This window comes from Lepisma saccharinum, chromosome 17 (genome assembly GCF_977018435.1).
Source record: "Lepisma saccharinum chromosome 17, izLepSacc3.1, whole genome shotgun sequence".
Lineage (NCBI taxonomy): Eukaryota > Metazoa > Arthropoda > Insecta > Zygentoma > Lepismatidae > Lepisma > Lepisma saccharinum.
The window spans coordinates 45,728,451-45,754,220 of record NC_139245.1 but is presented as its reverse complement, the minus strand read 5'-3'; the positions used below and the strand labels follow the sequence as shown (position 1 = coordinate 45,754,220).

General features: G+C 40.2%; 1 protein-coding gene across 3 annotated transcripts in view; it reads right to left on the bottom strand.

The window, feature by feature from the left end:
- The window catches only part of alpha-Catr (alpha-catenin related), a 717,773-nt gene that overhangs the window by 160,096 nt on the left and 531,907 nt on the right, over nt 1-25,770 (bottom strand). For all 3 annotated transcript variants that reach the window (XM_083139397.1, XM_083139399.1, XM_083139398.1), the window contains exon 3: nt 15,454-15,614. In XM_083139397.1, coding sequence (XP_082995523.1) covers nt 15,454-15,614 — 161 coding nt within the window. The remainder of the gene's footprint in view (nt 1-15,453; nt 15,615-25,770) is intronic.

Below are 25,770 nucleotides of genomic sequence, written 5' to 3'. Positions count from 1 at the left end.
ATTTAATCAACATCTTGCAGTTTGTGCGTCGCTTTGTGAAGTGTTTATTTTATGTTGGCCCGTGCCGAACACGCTACCTATATGTGGCAACAGCACGGTGCGGAAGTACAGTTACACTATTGCGATTGCTGTGCGCGGCACTTCTTGTCATCTTGGTCGATCTATACTCAGTCTAATTATTTTCTTTGCCGTAGTAGACACCATGAGAGACTGTGCAGAAATGTAAAGACAAAATCATTATGGCTTTAAGTGTAACCCCACGGTATGCTACTAATAACATAATAATTATTATTATAAAAAAGTAGTAGAAGTGCGAAATACTAAAATACAATATTAATTTATTAACTATCTATATTTCTACAGTCAAATTAACAGCAATGATTGACAAAAGTTGAACAAAAAATAATATTGAAGAGAAAGAAAAAATGAAGGGACACGTTTATGGTACCAATAACAGTCTATAGGGCCTCCCCGATTGCGTTCTTGTAACGTTATCGTCTTGAAATCAAGGTGTCCCGAGTTCGATACCCGGCAGAGGCACATAGTGGTTCGGATCAAACTTTAAACTGTAGGTCCAGTCCCGATTAGCTTTTCTGTGCATAAGTGGACTTAAAGCAATATCTCAATCAATCAATCAGAGTCTTTAAAGTGAAAATGCTCTACTTTTAAAGGGACGATCCTATAGATCCTAGGAAAAATCTTAGAAAATTTCCTATACCACCGTCTCTTGGAACTTTTCGCAACTCCAGTAGCTTTCAAGAGCAGGAAGTGGTAGTGGAGGCTGGCTTACCACAAAAGTCGTTTGACCGACATCGTACACAATTCGAAGAGATAAGCAAAGAGCTTCTTTAACGCTCGCCCGACGTCACAATAGTTCCACAAAGCACAGCCATGATGCGCATCCGACGTTACCCCTTTTTTCAAGATCATTTACTTCCGATTACAAAGAACCTCTCTCCCTCCTGCCCCACTTGTTTTCCCTCCGGACGGTCACGTCATCCTGCAAAGTGCCTTTCTCCCTCCCGCCCGGCAACGCCTGCGTTTTATGGCCGACAGGTGGCAGTGAATGCAACGTTATGAGGTGTTGTTCCCGCTTCGCAGCCTACCGGAAAGATAAGCAAAGCGAGGGAGTTCGGAGCAGAATCCAGTCTGTAGCTCACAGCGGCCTCTTTAGAACGTTGACCAAAACGCTTGCGTAAGCAGCATTGTTTCTTACTGTGCTCATCCCTAAGTATCGTTCGAAACTTATACCACCCCTTGATCACTTTTATACATTTTTGTTCCTTTCTTTCCCATGCCTTCGTATTTACCGAAGGGGGCTGTGGAACTTGTTTATACAGGGTAATTCAAAATAATTCATGCATTATAAAATGATCATACCGTCACATATCATTTGGGCAGAATGGAAAAGTAAGAACTCGTTGCAAGTTTTGGGAATCTCTCCCCTTCTCTCTCTCTCTCTTTCACACACACACACGCTGGGTTTAAGGAGTGATCCTTTGAGAAAAGACATCCAAATGTCAAGTTTGTGATGGAAGTTTATTAAAGACAGGGTTTATGCGCAACCAATGCAAACTTTCATCCAGCATCTTCGTGATCGGATAATGCATGCAGTGCAGGACATTACAGTGGACACGTTACACCGTGTCTGGAAGGAGTTTGATTACGGCGTTGATGTGTGTCATGAGACCAGGGGAGCCAACATTGAAGGATTGTAATTTTAACTCGCATATCAAAAACTGGGACAGTTTCCGCACCATTCATTTGTGTATACCCTGTATTATACAGTGTATACGATACCCATATTTCTTGTTAACTCCACCAATGCATCGATAGTGATTAATAGAGGAGGTCTAAATATGGACGAAGTTTTAAATATGGGTTTTGGAGTTATCAGCGATACCGGGTGCTGCAGCCTGGCGGAGGCTATGGGAACTGGTTATCTGTCAAGGACAAAGGTTGCTGCGCCAATTCTCAAGATAAAGTTATGGTTAGTTTCGGCATTGGACGCTGTTATAGAATTGCGACCTCCGAAAACTTTTTGCAGGTATGTTTTAACTCAGTGTTTTCTGAATTTTCATCTGCTTTGTATAGGTTATGATATTAGCGGTACATAAAACAAATATGGGCTCTTATAATGCCATGATTTGTTTGTGAAATACGTACCACAGAGAGCGAAAATAAATTGAAGACGAAAAATAGTGTGATGGTCTAAATATGGGCTGTGACGTGAAGTCTAATGTTGAGATCACATTTTCTACAAATATTTGGATGTTTTTCTTAATTTCGATTTTTTCCATTCCGCGTGATTTTCAAAACAACAGATTATTCATAAATATGAATTTTATAATGTTTTAGCGATAATGACTGTTTTTTTTATTTTAATTGCTTTTTGTGATATTGCCACTAGTAGCCCATATTTAGACAACAATTTTGAAATATATCATTTTACCATTTTTTGGAAATTACTTTTTTAAAAAAAATGGAGACCTTTTATACTTTAGCATGCTATTACATTTAAGTATATATTTCATAGATATGCATTTTAAAGGCAGGTGCTTGATATATTAATTTTATCCCTCCGAAAATGACAACATGAAAAGGGGGGCTCATATTTAGACCTTTTCCTCTATTAGTGGGTAAGTATTCCGCTCCAAATACATCACAAGCATCAATTTACCAGAGTTATGCTTTAACATATTCAAAATTTACATCGGAATAATTACAAAACACATTTTTTCATTAGTACAAAATTAAAAGGATTCGAATTTTGCGTAACTTCCAGGACAATAAGCCGCCGCAAAAGTGTAGCGAGGAATTTTTGCAGACCTGCAAATCGGTAAAGTATCTCGTACCGATAAATAAAATCCAATGGATACGTTCTAAAAAAGATACCACTGGTATCGACCGGTAGCGGTACATCGACATTGGTATCGGATCAACCCTAATATACAGGGTGTACAAGAAGTGATAGCAGTAGGAGCACAAAAAGTCTCGGTACGTTTGCGAGATAATTGCGAATGTATGGTTACGATAGGACACTACCTTGATTGTTTGTATACATCCGACGATTGTCTCCTTGCGCACTCCGAGGTTTCTTTGTTTAAAACTGAATGCTGCCGCACATGTAACATACTGTACAGTACAGTAGTCCTAGGTAGTAAAAGCAACAGTAATGTCTAGAGAGGTCTTTTTAATTCTGTTATTTGTTACTAAGTGGGACTATGACACCTCACACGTGAAAAGCATACGGTTCGTTTGCGAGCCACGTTTGCTGAGTTATTCTTGCTTCTACTATCGTGTCCTTTTCACGTTTCAGTTTGCGCTAACACTTCTGGTACACCCTGTATACACATAAAAGTCTGTAATTCCAAATCAAAAGTGCCACTGCCCCACTGATTCCTCACGTTGTCTGCTGTCACACGTGAGACTTCAGGATCTCTCCGAACAGCATCCAAACGACTCCGGTGTACAAATTGATGACGTCACTGTGCGCACGAGCCAACATATGGCCCCGATGCGAGGGACGTGCCGGGTAACGTGTTTTTACCCCGGACATTAAACGAGTCGCCTTCACAGAAACGTGACACCACATGTTCCGAACGCTGGCTGCATCGAATGGCGCTTAACACACAATGTGGTCCCTGTGTGCTCAGCGGAGGACAGTGTGCGTGTCGTGTGACAGACACTAGATCCAGGCGGTCGCCTCGCATTAATAGACAACCAGTCACTTGAAACAATGCAGCTAATTACACTGTGCGAGAGGGAGGGAGGGAGAGAGAGAGAGGGAGAGGAGGCATTACTTATCCCTCACTTCCGAGGCCAGCCCACTCCACTACCAGAGTTGCCAACTTATCTGACGGTTAGGATCGGAGTCGGTTATTTTGGGCTTCTGGATGTCTGTTTGCTGACACGTTGATTGCCCGCGTCAAGAGAACGCGAATTCTTTGGTTGTCCTTGTACGTCAGTCAGTGGAATGACTCATCGCACGTAAATCAAACACCTCGGTTAAGCGGCTTATTTGATATTATGACGCAAACGGGGATTGCTTTCGTGCCTTGTTAAGTTTAAATCTCTTAGCACAAATACGCTAGCCGAACAACGAAAGCATTTAACCTGACGTCAGATGATGAAATACGGGGCTTGACAGGGAAGGTGTTTGAGCTACGTGCGATAAGGGAGAGCAGTACGCCAGCTACGGTCACGCAATGTCTCAGAAAGTCTACCAAGAGCGGGGCAAGAGATGAAGAAATACGTGAAGAGCAAAGCCGTTTACATCATATGTGAGGCATGGACGTCCGGAAGGGGGGAGGGGGCACGTCCGCCTTAAATAATGAATGTCTAACTAAAAATTATATATTTCGCATATAATTTCATTTCAGTCAGTAATTTATGTTAATTATTATAAAGGCGTTGAAGGAACATGATAATATCAGACTGAAGGAGTGTTTTTTGAGGGGGAATCCCTATTATGGGGGATAATATGCCTCCTTTGCTTCTACTCTGGAAAAAATACCTTGCTTACCTCTCTCTCGAAAAAACTCCTGCGGACGTCCGTGCGTGAGGATAGAAATTGTTTTAAAAAATTAGAATGGGTGCGTCAGCATTGAGGCTCTACACACCCTTTTCTTCATACGAGAACAAAAATCCCTTCCTTAGCAAAAGCACAACCAATGTAAGTCAATGAATTAAAGAGAACTCTTTTGAGTTTTTGTTTGAAGTTTACCTTATGCGCAGATAGGCTAATCGGGACAGGACCTACAGTTCAAAGTGGAATCCGAAGTACTATGTGGCTACACTTGGTACCGAACCCGGGACTCCTTGATTACCACTACGAACGAAAACACATCAAAGAACTAAAATCGATAGCTCACTGATAAGAGTTGATCGTCCCCTTAAGAGCAAATAAAAACCGTCTACTGATAGATTCAGTATGCCATTAATGAAAGCTTAGACCGTGGAATAGAACTACACAGGAGGTCTACCAAAATCAAAGACTTTTTCAAGTATTTTCAAATGCCTTTCCATACTATCTTATGAAGCTTTAGCATACCAATATATGAATGTTACGTCTTCAACTTTTTACACTAATGATATGACGTTCATCCAACGTTGTTCAAAACAAATTAACACAAACAAAATATCAAGAAGTTTGTTTGAGAAAAAAATATGAAATGTGTTTTTAGTCTCTAATCCTGGCAAGTAAAAAACTTCAAAATTCGACGACTTTTCACGGTTTCTGAATGTTTTTACAAATTTCTGTAACTTTTCTGTTCTTAAGCCAATTTTCCTGAATTTTTCAGGTCTTTAAGGTCAGTGGCAACCCTGATTCTATTTAAGAACCTATTTCTCATCTATTTCTTACTAGTATCTGCAAATTATAATGACTGGGGGTGAATTTTTTATTGCTATGCTAAATTATGTACATTATTTCAGAAAACAATATAAATCACGATCTTCATACTCTTTAAATACCACAACTTCGGATAAGTAACAGCGTACGTTCACATTACGGTACAGCAACCGTAATTTGACACTTGTAATGCAGTTGGTTTCAGTAGCGGCACGTATCTCATCCGGATAGGATCATGGTACGATCGCTTTTAAATACCTAGGCGCTACGAGTGCTATAATAGGAATAGAGGTAGAAGTAATTTGTCAACGCAGTGTAAGAAAGTCGAAAATGCCACGGCCAGATTCAAGTAGAAATGACCTTTCTTATTTTTTAAAACCCACGAACAATTGAGACACGCTCATGCACAGGGCCTCCTTGATAGCGTAGTGGTCACGTCGTCGCCTTGTAACCAAGGGGTCCCAGGTTCGATACCTGGTGGAGGGACATGGCATAGTGTTTTGGATCCCACTTTAAACTGTACGTCCAGTCCCGATTAGCATTTCAGTGCATAAAGTGGACTTAAAACAACAAATCAACGCTCATGTACACTCGCCGGCAATAAAACTGGGACACCTAGATTCTGAAATACTCGCCTCTCTGCCTAATTCTACGGCGATAAGTGGATTTTAATAGCAAATTTTCACTGGCATTTTCTACCACCGCCGTAGAGTTATGCAACACACATAACGCCGTACAGGGAAGCGAGCATTTCAGGATATAGGTGTCCCATTTTTACGGTGACTCTACATTAGCCTCCAAAAAGTGTGGATTTTGCCAGAGAAAGAGTCAATATTCACGACTTTTGCAGAAAAAGAGAAAATTCCATGCTTCTGCAAGGTTTCCAGGCTGATACCTTCGGATGGCACAAAGGAGACATGGTCCATCCCGATAGCTTTACTTGTGTCGCTCTTGTGCTGCAACTTGTAATCAATGGTAGGAGATGTCTGTCTTAGAAACACTAAAATGAAGACAAAGACTATCTCAGAAGATTTTGCAAGGAACATTTAGATGAGAAAATAACTGGAAGGAATGCGTGAAAAAAAGAAGACAGGGAAGAGAACTGAATTTACAGGAGAAAAACTGAACTTGGGGAAATATTTATGCAGTTGGCAACAATGCCATTAGCGACAAACAACGTCAGAGATGGGGATCTGTAAAAGTAGAACGGGATAAATGAGGGAATTACGAGAAAGAGAACACCACAAGCCTTGAAATGGGGAAGAAGTTGGAAAGAAAAGAGCCAAAAAATGAAGACGGGGCCTGGAAAAAAAATTGCTCTTGAAGATTAAATTCCAGCAGGCCGAAGACGATATCGGCTGGAAGGGATTACAGGCTTTGCGAGGGCCTCGCCTAGTTTCAATATGAGTGCTCCGGTCTTCTGAAGCAGCGCACGGCAGCTCTTCCATCTTGTCCCGTGCATTCCGAAGCACAATTAGGACAACATCTTGAGCCAGACATATTTCCACGTCGCCCTTATGTCACTTAAAACGGAAGTTTCGTTTGTGCTGTGTTGGGAGGCTGCGAAATTGGAGAAACTGCATTGGGAGATAAAGGTGGTCACTAGGAACTTGCTAAAAGATAAAACTAGAAGTTTGGAAAGAAGGGGGAGAGGACAGTACAGGGTGTCTATCACAGTGTTTGGAAGTAACTAGTTGCAAGTACAGTCCGGCTGCCTTAGCCGAAACCATGGACAGAAGTGCGCATGCGCCAACTGGACGTGTTCAATGTCAAAATAGGGGTGACGGCAGAAATCGCAGATCTCTAATTACAGACTGAAAACGATGAGCTTTTGTTTGTAGCTGTGCATAGTCCTGGGGATAGAAAAATGGCGGAGATGCACATTAGAGCTTCTTAATTTTTCATTTTTGTGAAGAAATTATTTGTACTCACTTGAGGAGTGTAATATGTAGAGTTATATACTTCTTAGTAAACTTAAAAATTACAATCTTGCGTGGTGCAATGACTCACAATCTTCAAAATAGTTGTTACAAGTTTGCTCGCCGCCATGATAGTATCACCCTCTCTACGAAATTTTTGGCTTAAAGTTGACCCATATAAAAAGGGCGTACGTTTCCGGTCTGGTATCTGGAAGTCTGTGGCAGTAATGGCATTTTGGAAGGTAGGGGTTCTGTAAAATATAAGTTACAAAAACAGTGGGAGGAGTGGTGCAAAATAGAGCTACAAAATACCACATCCTATAAGTGGCATACTCAAGTCAGAAACCATAGACCTTGGTACCAAAACATGAATCTACCTCGGGCAGCGACTGTTTTTATATTAAGAATGCGAACAGGTCATGTATTGGTAAATCAACATTTGGCTCGTTTAAAGATTGTGCCATCAACTTCCTGCCAATGCGGAGATGCTAATCAAACACTTCATCATTTATTTTTTGAATGTCCCTTAAGACAACAATACCGAGACGCTCTATATAAAAACTTACAAAATGCACAGGTACCATTTCCGATATCCTTATCTACACTAATATCTGAACCTCTGAATATCCTTATTTGGATTCTTTACAGTTTCGCTAGGAAACGTAGATTTACTATTTAAACAACCACGATGATTCACACTAGAATTTAAATTAATAACCTCACAAAACTGTTATACCATAGGAACAGGAAGAGAGTGTTTCGAAGAATGTGAATGATATTCAACAACAGTTTGGAACATAGATATTAACAATAGCAACTTTGGCTAGAAACTGCAAACGCGGTGTGAGCCATCAAATCGTTTGCTGTAGAAAAATCAATGAAGTAAGTATAGATAATATGTTTACAAATTATGGAAGGGTTCAGAATGAAAATAAGAGTAAGCAAATCTATATAAAGGAAATATCACAGTGTAGTTTGACTGATGGTTCTACCTGCTTTCCCTCTCGCGTTTGGAATACGCCTTCCAGTTAGTTTTGTCTTCCTTGGCTGGACTGTAACAGTTACTTTTTTGAGGAAATGTAACTCTAACTAGTTACTTTTAAAAGTAAGTAACTGTAACAGAGTTACTATTTCCCCAATAGAAGTAACATTTCAACAGTTACTTTACGACATTTAAATTGCTATTCAAGTGTCGTAAATTATTGGCGATTTAGGACTTAAGTGAGCTGGAACTCTGTATCTTCAGCGATCCTTTGTTACATAATTCTTGCAAACAACAAATGAAGAGGGAAAATAGAAAGTTGGACTAAATTTGTCTCCTGTCGGTGGCCAGTAGGTAGGCTCCGGGTGCCAGGCATTTCGCATGTTTCATCTTTTGTTTGGATGTTCTCACTCCAAAGCGACATGCATACCTCCGGAGAGGGGTGGATTTCCCAGAAGCAGGGGAATTCTTTCCTAGTGCTGTCAGTTTGCCACTGTCAGTTGTGTGCTGTGAAGTGTTTCTTGTTTCTGTAGTTTGTTCCTCATTGGCCGATTAAATTTTTTCCCCTTGTGCGAGCTGCATCCGATAGTTTTTATTCCTTGCTAGAATTCCGGATTAAAATGAAAAGGGACATCCTGCAATATTTCAGTGCTTTTTACGAAAGAACTCTACGGTACTGGTAGTATGAATGAAACAGAAGGACGACGAGAGCTAGCAAGTTCACATACAAATGAAAAACAGATGTAATTGTTTCTACGTAATTTAATATATCTTAATTCCTGATAATTTAAAAATTGAAGTGAAAATCTTTCGGGTTAGAATTTGCTTATTTACGATTATTCAGCTTGTCTGGAAATTTCTAATAAGTAATATTCGTTTAAGATGAAAATGAGAATCGAATTTCCTTAAATGACAGACGTGACAGATCTTTACTTTGGATGCAATAATAATATTAAACACCATTGTTATTGACACAACAGTGTATTGCAATACACATGTGGCAAAATCAAAGAATCAAGACGACCCTAGCCATCATTGTCGCTTGTTTATGTAATCGTCTCTGAGAGAACTGAAGTGGTAAGTTTAAAATGCCATTTTGACCTTCATTGATAACGCCCAATTATCATTTTCTGATTCATAAGCACTTGAAATTGTACAACAAATTGATTTCTCTCTGTCACTTTGTTTTGCGCAACAAATCTCCCGATTTGTGGAATTCGTTTGCAAGAAAATATTGAGCAGAAAGCAACTGTACTATTTAAAATGAGTAACTGTAACAGTTACCTTTTTAAGTGAGTAACTAACTGTAACAGTTATCTTTTCAAAAGTAACTTTCCGAACAGTGGTCTATCAAAATTCTTGAATTTTTCACGACTCTTTCTTGTTTCTCTTAACCTTTACTTATACGATCCCTACTTAGGTCAAGTTAGAAATTAGCAATTAAGAAAATAAATATATATATTTAATGAAAAACCACTACCAAAGGCCAGTTAAGATGAAAGCTGAAGCTGTATTTAACAAAAGAGACTAGGTTCAACTATTAAAGCATCCTGGACTGCATTTGGCAGACTAGCGAGGCTCTGGCGTCTGGACTCACAGCCAATGTAATCTTATGTGGGGCTCGTGTAGGGTGTCCCTTCATCCAACTTACGAGTATATTGCCAACATTGATCCTCATCTTTGCGATTAGCCAAAGGAGCAGAAAAGTGAAGTAAAAAAAAACTGAATCAATCAATCAGTCATTGTGATAGTAACAATATTTGACCATAAGTATAATATCGTGACTTATTTACATTTCTTGACTTTCGTGACTGCTATACACCCAGCAGCAAATGGTTGTACGAAGTGGTGAACACTCCATATACCCATGGGACTTCCCCGGTAGAGTATTGGAAATGTCTTCGCCTTGTAATAACGGAGTCACGGGTACGTTACCCGATGGAGGCACGTGTTGGTTCGCACCTCATTCCAATCTGTCGGTCTACTCCCAATTAGCCTATCTGTGCATTAGTAGACTTAAACTTTAAACTTCCATATACCCAGGGGTAGCACAACCTACCCCTGGCTAGGGGGTGGGTGGTCAGTTGGTTGTGAAAATTTTTGTCAAGACAATAAGCGTGAAAAGAAAAATTAAGTTTCATATACTTGAAATATTAGGAGGAAGGTGGGTGTTTTTGTACCAGCTCTCGTGTCGCTGTTTTTGTGATAACTTATCAATATGATAGAACGCATCTCCAAAGCTATTGCCGTATTTTGCTTCATACTACGAGGGCCATCCGGAAAGTAGTACCCGTTCGCGCTAGCGCTCAAGGTCAAACGAGACAATGTTATTGATAAGTCGTCCGTTCGGCGCTGGTGTCGAAACTTTAACTCGGAGAGGGAGAACGTCCATGATGACGAACGTTCCTGGCTCATGTCATTACGGACAAACTCCTGAGTGCAGTTGACGAATTCATCAAGAATGATCGGCGCGTCACAGTGGATGAAATCAGTGAACAGTTCCTGATGTTTCACGAACAATTCTTCATGAAATTGATTCAGATTTTCATGGTTTCACAATACTAAAGGACTTTTGGGGAGGAAAGGCATATCACAGTGATGAGTAGGGAGAGGAAGTTGATGACGGCATCTTTTTTCTGACATCTCGGATACGATGCCCATTAGATACACACAATATTACAATTCGTCTAGAACCCGAAAAAGGTAATTTTAAAGTGCATTTTTTTTGCATTTTCTTTCCAATTTTTAGGTTTTAGGTCATTTTCCCCGATTTTCGGCATTTTCAGTCATTTTTCGCAATATTCTGTGTATTGTATCGTCATATTTTGTCACTTCTTTCATTTTGGTAATATTCCTGATTCAGTGTATACGACTTTTTCATTAAATTCTTTTAAAATTATTCGGTTGTTTCCATTCGAAATCCTCGTTGCATATTTTAATTGAATGTGCATGTGATATCATTTGGTGCCTTTCTTTTTTGAAAGAAAGATTGCAATTTGTTTAATTTCCCTTTCATTTCAACTTTTAACTCACAAATGTAATGGTGATTTTTGCATTTTTTCTCATTTTTTAGGACATTCTATAGGTCATATAACTTTATTTTTTAGGTCATCAACTTCCGCTCCCTAGTGATGAGGAACTGAAAGAAGAGGTGACTATTTTTCTCAATGGACTGGCGGCAAAGGAATATGAAGCTGAGTTACAAAAACTCGTCACACGTTATGAGAAATGCTTAAATATACATGTTGACTATGTAGTGAAGTAGTTTAAAGATTGTTGTTAAGAATTACAAAGTTTTTTTAAAAAAAATATTTGTCAGATTTTCTTTTTTAAATTCAAAAACGGGTAGCTACTACTTTCGGGATGGCCCTCGTAATTATTCACGAGCCTGTCTCATGAAACAGTTTATCTCATGGATGATGTTGATCCATGAGTTTGTGCTGTTTTGACAAGTGTTGAAGTTATTCATTCCTGATTTGCAACAAGTAGCGTCTCTCTCTCTCTCTCTCTCTCTCCCCTTATGTGTGTGTGTGTGTGAGAGAGAGAGAGAGAGAGTGAGAGAGAGAGAAAGAGAGAGAACGTATGATCTGATCGTAATAGTGTTCTGGAAGGTTACTAGTGCACATACTGATATTACAAAATATTGTTAAAATTGATTAATTGATTTGATATTCTAAGTCCATGCTATGTGCATATAGGCTCATCGGGACTGGACCTACAGTTTAAAGTGGGATCCCAACCACTGTGCAATGTGCCTCCACCGGGTTTCGAACTCAAATATTGTTAAACTACATCACAAATGCGAGCATATCCTTAGAAATACCCGTGTCCCAAGCAAGCAACACCGAATTCGTCACCTATACACACACACAAAGAAAAAAACTTTCGTAATTAAATGGATTTTTGCTCAAACAATCCAATTTCACTCATGCCATTTATATTATAAATATGACAACTATCCTACATTATGTTGTTCTCCTCCTCCCTTACAACCCAACTCAACATTTCCGGTTTGAAATAAACAAAAAAGTAGCTTCTATACCTGAGGTCGTCAAAAGATTAAACGTTACTGCAAATCATTATCAAAATAGAGACATGAGAATTTCATATATATACCAGGGTGGGAATTTACGAGGTTATTATCGGAATTTTATAATATTCAGATTTAGAAAGCAATGATTTACAGGGTGTTTGCAAATGTAAAATTCTCAAGTAGTAAATATTGCTTTTCTGTTTAAAAGCAATGCCGTCATATCATACGTTTGCAACATATCTAGCCATTGTGGAACTGATAGTATTTTCCCAGTTTATTATTAAGAAATAGTCAATAATATTTTTAATACATACAGGGTGTTTCAAAAAGAATCATTCGATTTGAAAAGGCTATATTTAGGAAACCAATGAACATAGAACCTTGCAGTAAGCTGTAAAATACATGTTGGAACATCAAGTTTTACTTACAGTAGGTTTTGATTTGTTGCAGGTAAGTGCTTTACTGGTGCAGCTCACTCTTTAGTCCGCATCAAGAAGGCTAACCAGCAACAGGAATCATTCTGCATGCTCTGCTTCAAGAAATGTGAGTTCGTTACAACTGTGCAACGTCGAATACTGTGAGCAGTAGGTGGTGTAGCGCCATATTTACGACGAAACTCATGCTGCACAGCTGTAACGGACTCACATTTGTTGAGGTGGAAAACGCAGAAAGCTTTCTGTTGTTGGGTTGCCTTCTTGATGAGGGCTAAAGAGTGAGCTGCACCAGAAAGGAATGTACCTGCAACAAAGAAAACCTACTATAAGTAAAACCTGATGCTCCAACATGTATTTTAAAACTTACTGCGAGATTCTGCGTTCATTGGTTTCCTAAACATAGCCCTTTCAAATTGGATGATTCTTTTTTAAACACCCTGTATTTGTATAGTATTAGAGGCCTTACATAAGACTGCGATCTAACTCTTGACACAAGTGCACTTAAGTGTTTGAACTCAGTCGGTTCTCTACATTTTCGATTACGAGTGACCTAAATAGCACGAGTCATTACCTATACACTAATTTTAACAGCATTAAGCCATGTTTCCGTCACAGAAAAAAAAAACACTACATATGCTGACCAAGGCAGTCTACATTTCGGTAAAAAAAAAAAAAACACCACACTTAACAATGTTACTTTCAACCCTCTATCAAGGTCTTCCTCAGGCTTGAGACCAAAGTAAAAAAAAATAAAAAAATACTGCCTTGGTCAGCACATGTGGTACCATAATTTTCATTTTGACACGGAATTTCCCTATTACATTTTCAGCGTGTGAACCAGACTGATTTCAGTGGTCCACAGAGACATCTTGTTGATATTTTTTTCGAATCGTTCATTCATACTCACGCTCTATTATTTGTTCCGTTGACCGTCGCTTCAATTATTGAACAATAATTATGCAATCTAATCAACACTCGTGAAACACAATCAATTTCGGGATAAATGGAGCGTGCTTATTTAAATCGAACGAGTTTGAGGTTGTTTTTTTACGCGGCAACAGTTCAGAGCAAGCGCGGGGCATCTAACAAAGCAACGTTTAATTAACGATCAGTCCTAGGGCGGCAGCGAGTTGGACTAATTTTCATGTGGCACACGCAATAATTTATATTCCTGGTGGAGGTATTCCGTTTTCGTGAGTGCCAAAGGTTATGGCGTAGATAATGGGTATGATTATTTACAAGCTTCCGTCGATTAATTACAATTAATTATAATTAGGGCTGAGCCGATGTATCGGTACCGGGCGATACCGGTGGTATCGGTATCGGGAAGTATCGGTTTGGAATTTATTTACCGATACCTGCCGATACTTTTCCAGTATTTTGGTCCTTTACAGGCTCTATAAAAATGTCACGTGACTCTTTCTCGGAGTTTATTATCCTGGAAATTATGCAAAATTCGAAGTTTTTATTTTTAGCACCAGTTTTAAGTCAAAGAAACAAAAACAACTATTGTGTTAACGTAACATGTAATTAAGGTAATGATGTAATTCCCAAATATTTAAAGCAAAAATATTTCTAAATTGATGCACAAAATTAGAGTCTAATACTTAAACACTAATATTAATCTATATTTTGAACAACTTTTAATTATTACAATTTTCAACTGTCGGCATTGGTATCGGCATCGGTTCAAAGTGGAATCGGTTCAGCCCACTGGTCGACATGGGTTTCGATGCCTCGCAGATGATTGTTGTCTGAATAATTTCAGCATGGGGATTCCAAAACTGAAATCCATTTTTACTCATCACGTCTAGTTTTCTTTAGAAAACAGCAATATATTAACTAACTAAATTTCACAACAAAATGTATAGGTCCATTATCTCCTCAACAGATGGATGGCTCTGTTTAAATGGTGGTAAAATATTGATTTTCTACAATACAAATCCTCCAATTTTGAACTGTAAATGCATACAGAATACTAAGCATTTAATCCCATCTTCTACCTTCACACGACAAATTGGCATGAAAATTGTATGGACTTTGATTACGTAGTTTTATTTTCGAAATCCCTCAGGAAAAGTTCCTTCACAAAATGTCCAATGCTCAATGTCATTATATGATGGGTTGATTGAACTTAGTGACGTGGAGAAAAATCCTGACTAGAGGGATGGGAAGAAGTTGATGTCAGTTCCGCGATCAGAATTCAAAATACTTCCAGAATCAGCTTTTGGTTTGTAAACAACCGAAATTCTTCTTGTATAAAGTTCTCTTGTTGCGTTATGTATAATAGGTGTAATGGAATGGCGAATATGAGAATATTGATTGTGAAAAATCCTGACGTGATGGGGAAAAATGGATGCCATTTCCGTGATGAGCATTCAAAATAATTCCAGAATCTCCCATTGGTTTGGAAACAACCGAAATTCTCCTTGTATACATTTATTTTGTTGCATTCTGTAATAAACGTGCTGTAATGATGAATACGAGAGTTTTGATTGTGAAAAATCTTGTCGTGGTCCGAAAAAATGGATGTCATTTCCGTGATCAGCTTTCAAAATACTTCCAGAAACACCTATTCATTTGAAAACATCCGAACCTTTTTCTCAAAATGTTGACCAATCAACCGAAATTGGGATGTGGGGTTTTGCACAACTATTTCTTACTACGAACTGCATACGGGTACAAGGAACGGAGGACTAGAAACGGTGTTTCAGTTGGATGCTGGCTCTTACCTTGTCCTTGGCGAGAAGCAGCTGCTTGACCACGACGATGTCGGCCAGCAGGAGGACCCTTGTGACGGAAGACAGCAAGCATCGCGCCGCTCTCACAACCGCTCCCCTGTCAGTGAGCGACTCCTCTAGCGCCGCCTCGCACAGCTTCTCGATCGCTCCGCCTGAAACACACAGAAAATAAACAGACTTCAGTTTCATTGTATTTATTTATTGAGAAAATTTCGGATACGGCACAAGTGGCCATTTTACACTTGAAACATAAACAATGAAAGGAACAAAAGTATAAACAACACAAAAAATTAGCCCTACGCCTCGCCGGAACGATCATCGCCAGTCTGTCGAGGAAGCTGGTCGAATCTGCGAATTCATCCCCGACAGACTTTTCAGACTGCCTGACCGAGAGGTGAGTTGTCTTTCGACTGAACATCCCTTGCTTCTCTCCACACATTCTCACGGGACTATCGGGGGAGATTGTAGGGGTTCCGATGTACCATCTAACTCTCTACCGTCTGACTTCACACATACACACACACATACATGCACAGGCACACATAACAATACAACTACGTATGACAGAGAAAGAGAGAAGACTTCGAAACCTGAAGGTTACTGTGACTGGAATAAAATCAATCCCAGAGTTTCAGATTCGATGCGAACGTTCAACCAAAATGTCCATCGAAAATCGAATTGGAAACTCATTACTTATGACCGGACAACCATATAGCACGTACGTTGCGCCACCTGGTAGAGGAGGAAAGTTCTCATGGTATCAGCCCGTCAGAAGTACACACATATATATTTCCTTTTTTACATTGCTTTTCCTCTACTCGGTTCAGAAAGATTGAAACTTCATTAGACGAATATTACTTGTACACCCACGAACAGAAGTGGATTGAATTGCAGATATAAAGCAATGAGGAAAAAGTTAGCAACTTTGATCGTTTAACGTACATTTTTTTGTACCTCATGAGTTGTAGCGACGATGAGGATAAATGATGCTAACCACGCGACCCAGCCTGAACGTCGAACTTGAGCAGTCGGGTAATTCACATCACATAATTTATCGTGTTGCATATACCAGACTATATGTTGCGATGAGGGGTGAGACATGTCCACTTCTATCCCAATATGTTATTTTATCTTTGCCCCATTCAACTTTTTCTCTTCAGTATACCGTGGCACTACATGTCAACTTCCGTGCTACACAGTGAAGTCGAATAGAGCCAAACCGCGATGTGCCTTGTATCAAAGAAATTAAAACATGAACCAAGAATAAACGGCATGGATCTAGGGTTCGAATCCTGGCTTGGGCGTTCTTTGTGAGTGTCCCTTCATCAATTTCATCACTCATCTTCATCCTCGCGATTAACTCAAGGTAAAAAAGGTAAATGTAGTCCTGTGCGTGTACACACATGCCATGAAGAGATATGCACACAGAAAACTAAATGCATCATATCGATTGATGCACCAGAATGCATCGATTGATGCATCTGGGTGCATTTTTGTATGTCGTGGAAGAAACACCAAAATGTAGCATTTGATTCAAGTGAGGATTCCTTTCAGTCGAAGGAATCAGTTGATGTTCCTTGATGTACCTTCCTGCATCATCAAACAAGATGCATACTGGTTCATCAAAACGCATCAAGGTGCATCAAAACGCATCAACTGATGCATTGAAGTGCATCTCGACTGAAAGGAATCCTCACTTGAATCAAATGCTGCATTTTGGTGTTTCTTCCACGACATACAAAAATGCACCCAAATGCATCAAATGTGAATCAGATTCTTTGAAGAACACACTTTAGTCCATCAATCGATGCATTCTGGTGCATCAATCGATGCATTCTGGTGCATCAATCGATATGATGCATTTAGTTCTCCGAGTGTAGGGGTGATGAGCAGGCATAGAGCTCCACATATTCTTGATCTTGGCCATAGATGGGATGATGTGATCAACATCACGCCCGGCCGCCTTTACCCCTCAGGGTTGCCCACACCTTTTATGCGTGGCTGGGTGGGCATCAGAGCCGCACAGAAACAGGGAAATGAATGGAAAAATTTCTGATCCAGGTCACCTGCTCCGGGTCTTCCGCATGATAGCCAGATGCTCTACCTACTGAGCTACAGCGATAAGCCCAAAGTGGCAGTAAAGCGAAGTAAAATAAACCGAATCAATAAGAAATAAAGTGGACTTAAAAGCAAAACTCAAACTTCTCAATATTTCCCGCGTCTAATAGTACTGTGAGTGTCATGATTCTAACTTGGAAGATACAAATCCACCGGTACGTGACTGTATTATTCATCGTTACACTTTCCACAAAAGATGTTCAAACTAGAGAGTCGCCGTTGGTCAACTTGGGGAATATTTACTTGCAGAGCATTACGAAGGCGGCCCGAAAGAAATTGACAAACTGGGGCGACGTCTGACATTTTCATTCTCCCAGGCTCCCACGTACATTTTTCAGCCGGACGCGAACAACAAACTTCGTTTTCAGCAAAACTTTCCGCCCAACTTTCTCACGAGCTCTCTGCGCTTCATGTATTTTTAAATGTCCACTTTTTGTTGCAGCTCTCAGGTACATAATGACTGCAATCGGTTGAGAGTCCCCGAGGAGAAATAATTTAAGAGAGAGTTTCTCAGTTTCTTTCTCACAGTCTCCACCTGATCATACATATATGGAGTTCTGTAACAAATATTTTGTTTCTCAGGATTGGGACCGTGAGGCTCGGTTGGACATTGAGTTATTTCGGAGCGTGTTGGATGTTGAAATTATCAAAAGGTTTGTGTTTAAAACTTCTATTTGGGTACAGATGAGATGGTAAGCAGTTTCTTCAACATCCCCGTCGGTATTTATAGCCATAGGGAACCTATTGCTTCGTTCACTTGGATACCACAGAGATGTTAACCTCATTATTATTTCTAATCTTTTTCTTTAGATGACTACTGTTCGAAGTACTATCCAGAATTTTTCGGACTCCTGCTGTCATTTGAACAGCAGCTGAAGTAGCAGAGATACTGCTAGTACAGCGCCTAGAATAACGTAGTGTGGAAAACGGCATGGTTCTGCGCTCCCTGGCTGGTTCCACTCGAAAATGATCCGCTAGAGGCGCTGGTGTTGACCCCGGTGCTTGGTGTTCGACTGCTTATAATGGAAGTAAATGGAGTTTTCGCTGCAACGTCTGATTCTTTTACGTGAAGCATTTCTATGAATGTGATAATTGCTATGATATTTGGTACAGTGGTCGCGAAGATATTAACGAACATTCTAGACAGTCGACCACGTCCTGTTATCGTCATACTTTCGTTAAAAATACGGGAGAAAATACGCGTGGAATGTTCTTGGCAACTAAATTTTTGTGTATGAATTAGGTTCATTATTATTATCATCATCATCATTTCTTTTAAAGAAACACACTGAAGCATTTGTATTTTTGATATTTACTGTCTCTTTCCTTCCGCTTTAAACTAATCGCGGCGATGATGATAATGATGATTGCATGAAAGGACAAGGGGAAAAAAACAAAACTTTCTTAGTGTCATCGACATGAGTGTAAGGCAACTTTCAAATCAATGACACAAGCGACACGGGATGTTCACACTGTCAAACTAGTGACACAGACACTTCCAGACTGTAAAATAGCATTCATTGCACATGAGGGTCCAAACAGCAAACGACACGTTCATATGGCGTATTCGCGTGCTACTTGTTACTTCGGTCGGAAAGCTCCTTAAAGGAAGGGTGCTCAGACCGAAGCGACGGGCTACAGGGGGAGTTCCCAACTAAGTGACAAGCGACATGGTGCCTTCAGTCTATTAGCAAGCGTTCGCTGCTAATTGTGCGAACAACAGATAGGCGACACAATAAGCCACACGTGTCGCTTTGTCGCTTGTGCGTCGCTCAAACTGGGCCATTTCCTCAATAGCTTGCAACATGTTGCCGTGGTTTGTTGTTCGCGCATACGCGATGCAATGAGTGTCTTGCTTTAGTGAGATTGCGCACCAAAGCGACAAGCGGCACGCGACACTTATCGCTTGAGGATTTCACCAACCGAAAGCTGGCCTGTGCTTCCCGTCATGCCGCTACGATGTGAAATGTTGCTCTTTGCTCGTTTCCAAGCAACATGTGTCACTTCGGTATGAAAGTTGCCTTGGACCGAATGACCCGTGTCGCTTTGGTGTGAAATCCTCGTATCGTTTGTCGCGTGCCGCTTTGGTGTAAAATCTCCTTGAGGAAACTGTGCAGTCAGAGCTTTTGTCCCTACGGTTCGAAAGGCTGCATTGATTTCCGACTGCTCGCTTTCAAGCGACATTTTTGGTTTGTCGCCTCGGTATGAAATATCTCTCAGGATACTATTTATATTCTAATAACATAGAAAAATAAACTGTAATACACAGTCCAAGACCTGACGTCCGGAATCACATTGCGATGTTTCTTCTTGTGTTACGCATGCTATTTATTTATTCATTTTATTTTACTTTTCTTTCCAAATTAATGCCATTTCGTGACTGCTAATCACTCCACAAATATAACTGTTTCCATCAATTCACTTACCGCCTTTCTAGAGAAACAAATCTAAACAATATATTCCAAAAACTAACTAAGCCGCATTACTTTCATAACAAAATTAGCACCTGGGTCGATCGCACTGCCATCTACTTGTCATCGTCTCGGGGAACCAGTTTATTGGGCCTTTTTCCACACTGCGTTATTCAAGGCGCTGTACTGCTAGTGTGCGCGTCAAATCTCCTGCATATGGCGATAGCCAATAGCAGCGCACTGCAGCGGTGCCATGTCTCACACGGAAAAGAGACAGCGTGTTTGAGCGAAACGCCTTGTCACGGAGAGCACGGAAGTAGGCAACGCCGCACGTCTGTGATTCGCTGGTGATTTCAGCCGTTCGAGGCCATATGCAGGAGATTTGACGCACACTCTTAACAGTTTCACAAGCAGATATGGAACTCGGCCAGCAAACTTTCAGCGCTATAAAATACTGTCTGCAGGAAGTTCTGCAATACACCGCTGAGAGGCGCCACTCGCACTTTTTGCTCAGTGTCATGGATAAAGCAACGGGCTGGACATTTCGCGCAGGTCAACGAATGAATCACCTTCCTCACTCCAGGGAGCACGGAATAGCTAAAACGGAAAAACAGCTTTCTCCTCGAAGATACTCAAAAAGACGTATCCATACTCAATATGAAAAGTGAGCTAGGACCTCCCGATGGCGTAATGGTAATGTCGTTTACTTGTAATCAGGCGTTCGAAACCCCGGTTGAGACACATTACATAGCGGTTCGGATCAGACTTTAAAGACCTCGACTTCTTGGTCCAGGCCACATTTCAACCGCCTTTGGTGACGCCAATCTTTGCCTAACTGTTGTAAATAGTTGTAATGTAACGTCACTGAGGCATTGTAGCATCTAGGAAATACAAATGAGACACTGGATACTGCATGGGATGTCCGTCTACTTTGCATATTACGTTGGAAGTATGACGCTATCAGAGAAAGGATTTTAAGGTACAAAATTACGGTCGGGAAAGGGGAAAAAATGTTCTAAAAATGTTTTAAAAAGGCTGATAAAATAACTTTATTCAATGCCCACTTTTTCTGCTCATTCTGTATATAATGCGCGCGGACCGCATAGAGAACTGTGGCTCTGGCGAATAGGTTTTGTTGAAGTTTGTGTTTCCTCTCGCAGGTTTTGCTACATTATCTTGGAAATTATTGGGATTGCAATGACTATATTACACCATCTTATAGCTCTTATTCAGCTCTACAAAATGAGACTATAGATTTAATGTAGCATCTCAAGAATGGTGAAAATCAATTATTTTTCTGTCCAATTTTTTAACAAAACATTAAAGAAAAGGAAGGGAAGAGGTGCTGAAGCAACAAAGGGGGGGGGGGGAGGTAAAAAGGTGCTAATCTCACGAAAAGATGCAAAAAAAAGTGTGTTCATTTTACTTGATTTCATGTCCTAAAATACATATCTCGAACGATCTATTTGAAAACAGCAATATTTTTGGAAATGTGCTGCACCTTAAAATCAGTTCCCTAATTATGAGTCATAACTTATGGAGGAAGATAAGAGAGAGAGAGAGAGAGAGAGAGAGAGAGAGAGAGAGAGAGAGAGAGAGAGAGAGAGAGAGAGAGAGAGAGAGCGTTAAATAGTTCAGTGCAGTCTTGACCAACACTGACATTTTGAAAAAAATCATGGTTCCACAGAAATAAAATCGGGAATTTTGTTGTCAGCAAACGTAACAAAAAATTGATTTCCAAATAAAACCCGCATATATTATTTTACTGCGAATAAATGTCCGTACCTTACATTTTGGCACAGTGTGTTCTGCTTCGTGCCTATGATCTGGTACACCTACTCTGATAATGAACCACCAATGCTTGAGAAACGAATTGTAGTTACGAAAATAGAAAGTGGTACAGATAGAGGGAGAAGAGGAAGAGGAAGAAGGGGAAGGAAAGAAGAGGAAGAGAAAGAAGAGGAAGAGGGAGAGAGAGAAAGGAAAGAGGCCACTACATTCTGTACACGCACACGCTTTAAAATAAAAGGAACTCTATCCACCCACCACGTACGCCAACGATGAACTATTACGGAACTCTTCTCTTTCTCTTTCTTAATGGAACTTTATAAGGTGCGATTTTTTTTATTTGAAAAGGGGCATTTACTGGATTTATAAAAACGTGCGATCTTGGTCGCCAGCGTTCGGTAAACTTCCACATTTCTATGCAGCACGTCGCTCTTCCTTATTTGAAGAGAGAGGAAAGAGCTGGAACCGCTAAAAGCTTCTGACTTCGCCGCAGAATGCGTTTCCTCCTCTCACTGTTTCTTATAACTCTTCACTTTCCTCATCCCTGGCCGGAACACTGGCAATTTGCACAAAGAAGGCGACTAATTGATCGCATTCACACCCCACCGCACTCTGTTGGCGAGAAGGGAAATCTCCTCCGAGATAACGAGTCTCTAGGCGAGTCTTTCCCTCGGTAGGTGGCCTAGTTTCTGTTAGCGTCCTTCTGATAAAAGCTCCGTTCCCCAGTGGGGCGGCCCTGAACGCGAGAGGTGGGTCGAAAAAGTTGTTTCGAGACGCGGTGGCGTATTTTGCGTCCTTTCTCTACCATTTTAGGCTAGCCGCGACGAAACAGACGGATCATACACAGGAGACACCCAGGATTCGAATCCAGTTCTTCGTATCGGGCACAGATAATCTCTCCGCTACGGAAACTGTATCAATGCGCCACCGAAGTAGTTTTTCAAAAACTCCCCTCTTTTAGAAAAAAAAAACCACCATGATTGATCTTGAAGTTGATGAAAAATCATCATTTTTTGGGGCTTTGAAGACAATGCCAAACCTGATACCAGTTCTAGCCTAGTCAATAAAGGACAAAAAACGGCGAATGTCGGGAATAATTCCGTAAAAGCTAACTTTTTGTCAGTTGCCAGAACTCTACTAGAAGTGCAACATCCAAAAAGTTCCCGCCCCTCCTCCAAACATCAAACTAACATCTGTCCCATCTATCTGTGGAGTAGGCGAACGAAAACAAGTTTCTGCGCAAGCAGTGACGCAAGATGGCTCCACCAATGAAAATTAAGAAGAACGGGATTGCGTACTGGAGGGGGGAAGCGACTGGGGTTACCAGCATTTCCAGCAGCGTATACTGCTTTGCTCTGCGGCTCGATTTCTCTCCTCCTTCTCTGCCGCTATGCGCGGCCCTGCTCCACAGTTAGCTGAAACAGGGTATAGCAGTGTTTTAACAATTGACCAAAAAACAGCTATTGCGTAATTATTCCCGACATGAAACCTTCATTGACTGGATTATTTGTTTCCCTTTAATGAGACCCAGGAAACTGATTTTATTTTGCATTTTACTGTTTAATTTTTGCATTTTCCGGCTTTTTGTGGCTTCTAGGTCAATTTTCAGTATTTTTGCCATTTTGTTGCATTTTTATAAGTTTTTAGGTTTATTTTTGCTCCTTCGCTGTTACCTCGTGAATTTTACATGCAGTTGCTAACATGACTGACGTATTTAAATTTCCTAACATCGTCTGTTTAGCAAATGCGCCATTAATATAAAATATTGTCAATGGAAAAGCACAATATTATTTTAATTGAAATGTTTGGCAGTGGATTAAATAATTAATTTTAGTGAAGCCTACCTTGAAGATCCCTTACTGGCCACTATTATCGCTTTAATCTGTGGTTTTAAAGTAAAATTAGTCACAACATAAAAAAATTATAATCTGATGTACACGAGACACCGACTACTGTGCAAAGCCCACTCTGATAGGAGGTGAATGACACACAGAAAAAACCGTGTATTTTATGTGACCCCGAATAAATAAAGAGGTGCTTGAAACCACCAAAGAATGGGTTTTATGGAATTATTCAACTGCTCCCTTGTAATTTATGAAAAAATAACTTTTTGGAATTTTAGGTTATTTTTAAATAACTTTATATAGTCCATTTTGGAGACATTTTAGGTCATCAACTTCTGAGCCTTATTAGAATTTCTTCTAGAGTATTGCAGTGAGATGGCATACTAACCGACCCCGTTATACAGTCAACTTTTGATGTGACTGCATGGGCGTTCTTTGTGAATGTCCCTTCGTCAATTTCATCTTAGCATAACTCATTCTTAGGGACATTGAATTTTCGTGATGCGCGAAATGCGAAAAAAAAGATGCAATTTTGAACATTCTGGACGTAACTACACCCCCAATGATCAAATATGCATGAGTTTTATTCGCGAAGTAATGCGAAATGTGTGCTTTTCCACGAAATGAACGCTTTTTCGCGAAATAACCGTGAAATATCATCAAATTAAGTAGAAAACACGCAATAACCGGCAATCGATGTTGTGCGCGCAAACTGTCGATTTGTAACGATACGTTTGCCTAAAGTTTTCTACCACTTGCAGCTGAAGAACGTTTTATCTTCGATCACATCAGGAAGACGCTGCAAATTGGGATTTCCCATGTACATCTCAGTTCGAAAACTTCGCTCCCTGTCAAGCTGCATTCTTTTCTTCCCCCGAATGTCTACTCAACTTCCAGTTTCATTGAACTTGCTAGCTGTAGCAGCGATAAGATTAGATTTTTCCACCGCTGATCGAACATTTTATTTACCGCTCTCCTCAGTTTTTATTTACCATAAATTTGTCTCCCTACATTCTCATTCTCACGATTAGCCAAAAGTGGAAGAGAAGCTATGCTAAATAGCAAAATACTATTTTATTGTGGTTTGCTTTCACTGGCGTCTAGATTTTATTGTAGAAAATAGGTTTACGGTGCTACGATTGATTGATTGATTGATTTAGTTCATTTTACTTCGCGTTTTGTGCCTCTTGGCTAATTTTCGAAGATGGGGATGAGTGATGAAATTGATGAATGGACATTCACAAACCACCAAGCCCGAGCGGGATTCGAACCCGGGACCTTCGCGTCGCAGCGCGATGGGCTAACCACTAGGCCACAGGGTCCGGCACGGTGCTACGAAACCAATGGCGTGCCCAGGAGGGGGATGTTATCACTATAACCCTCCCTTTGGCTCAGCATCCCAAAAATTCATTTAAATGCTCAAAAATATTGGAAAATATAAAAGAGAACGCATAACACCCCCTTTCGATAATCTTGGGCCCGCCACTCTACGAAAACATCACAAATGTCTATGCAACAGCGTTTTCTTTTCACTAGGGGTGTAAGGGGTGGCCTTTCATGAAGACCCCAAATTACATGTTCTCTTCCATGGACTGCATTTAGCCGACAAAAGCTTTCGCATCTGGGCTCACAGCCAGCATAATCTTTTCTGGGGCTTGTGTTGGGAAGGGGGTACTGTCCGTGTCTGTTGGCGATTGTTTCCCGATACATTTCATATTATCATATATCATCCTCATCTCCGCGGTTATTTATTTATTTATTTATTTGAAAAGTCCTGAATACAGAAAAATCCATTTTACATCAGGATATCAACCGGAAAAGAAATAATCAAAATAATAAGATGGACACATACACACACATATACATATATAACAAGAATAATAACAACTAGATCAAGAATAATATTATTTATACTTCAGCTGCTTTATGCACGCCGTTCTGTAAGTCTGCTTTGATAAATGGAAGCCCGGAGCGTCTTTTAATGAGTTGTAAATGGTTTGTAGCCTGTAGAGAAGTGATCTTTGTTCTAAGGATAGCCTTGAAGATTTAATGTAAAAGAAGTTGTTGCATTTACTGTTGGGACGTGGGATTCTGATATTAAGAAGTGGCAAGAGTTCGCTGGTGAAAAGTTGTCCATTAATGATTCT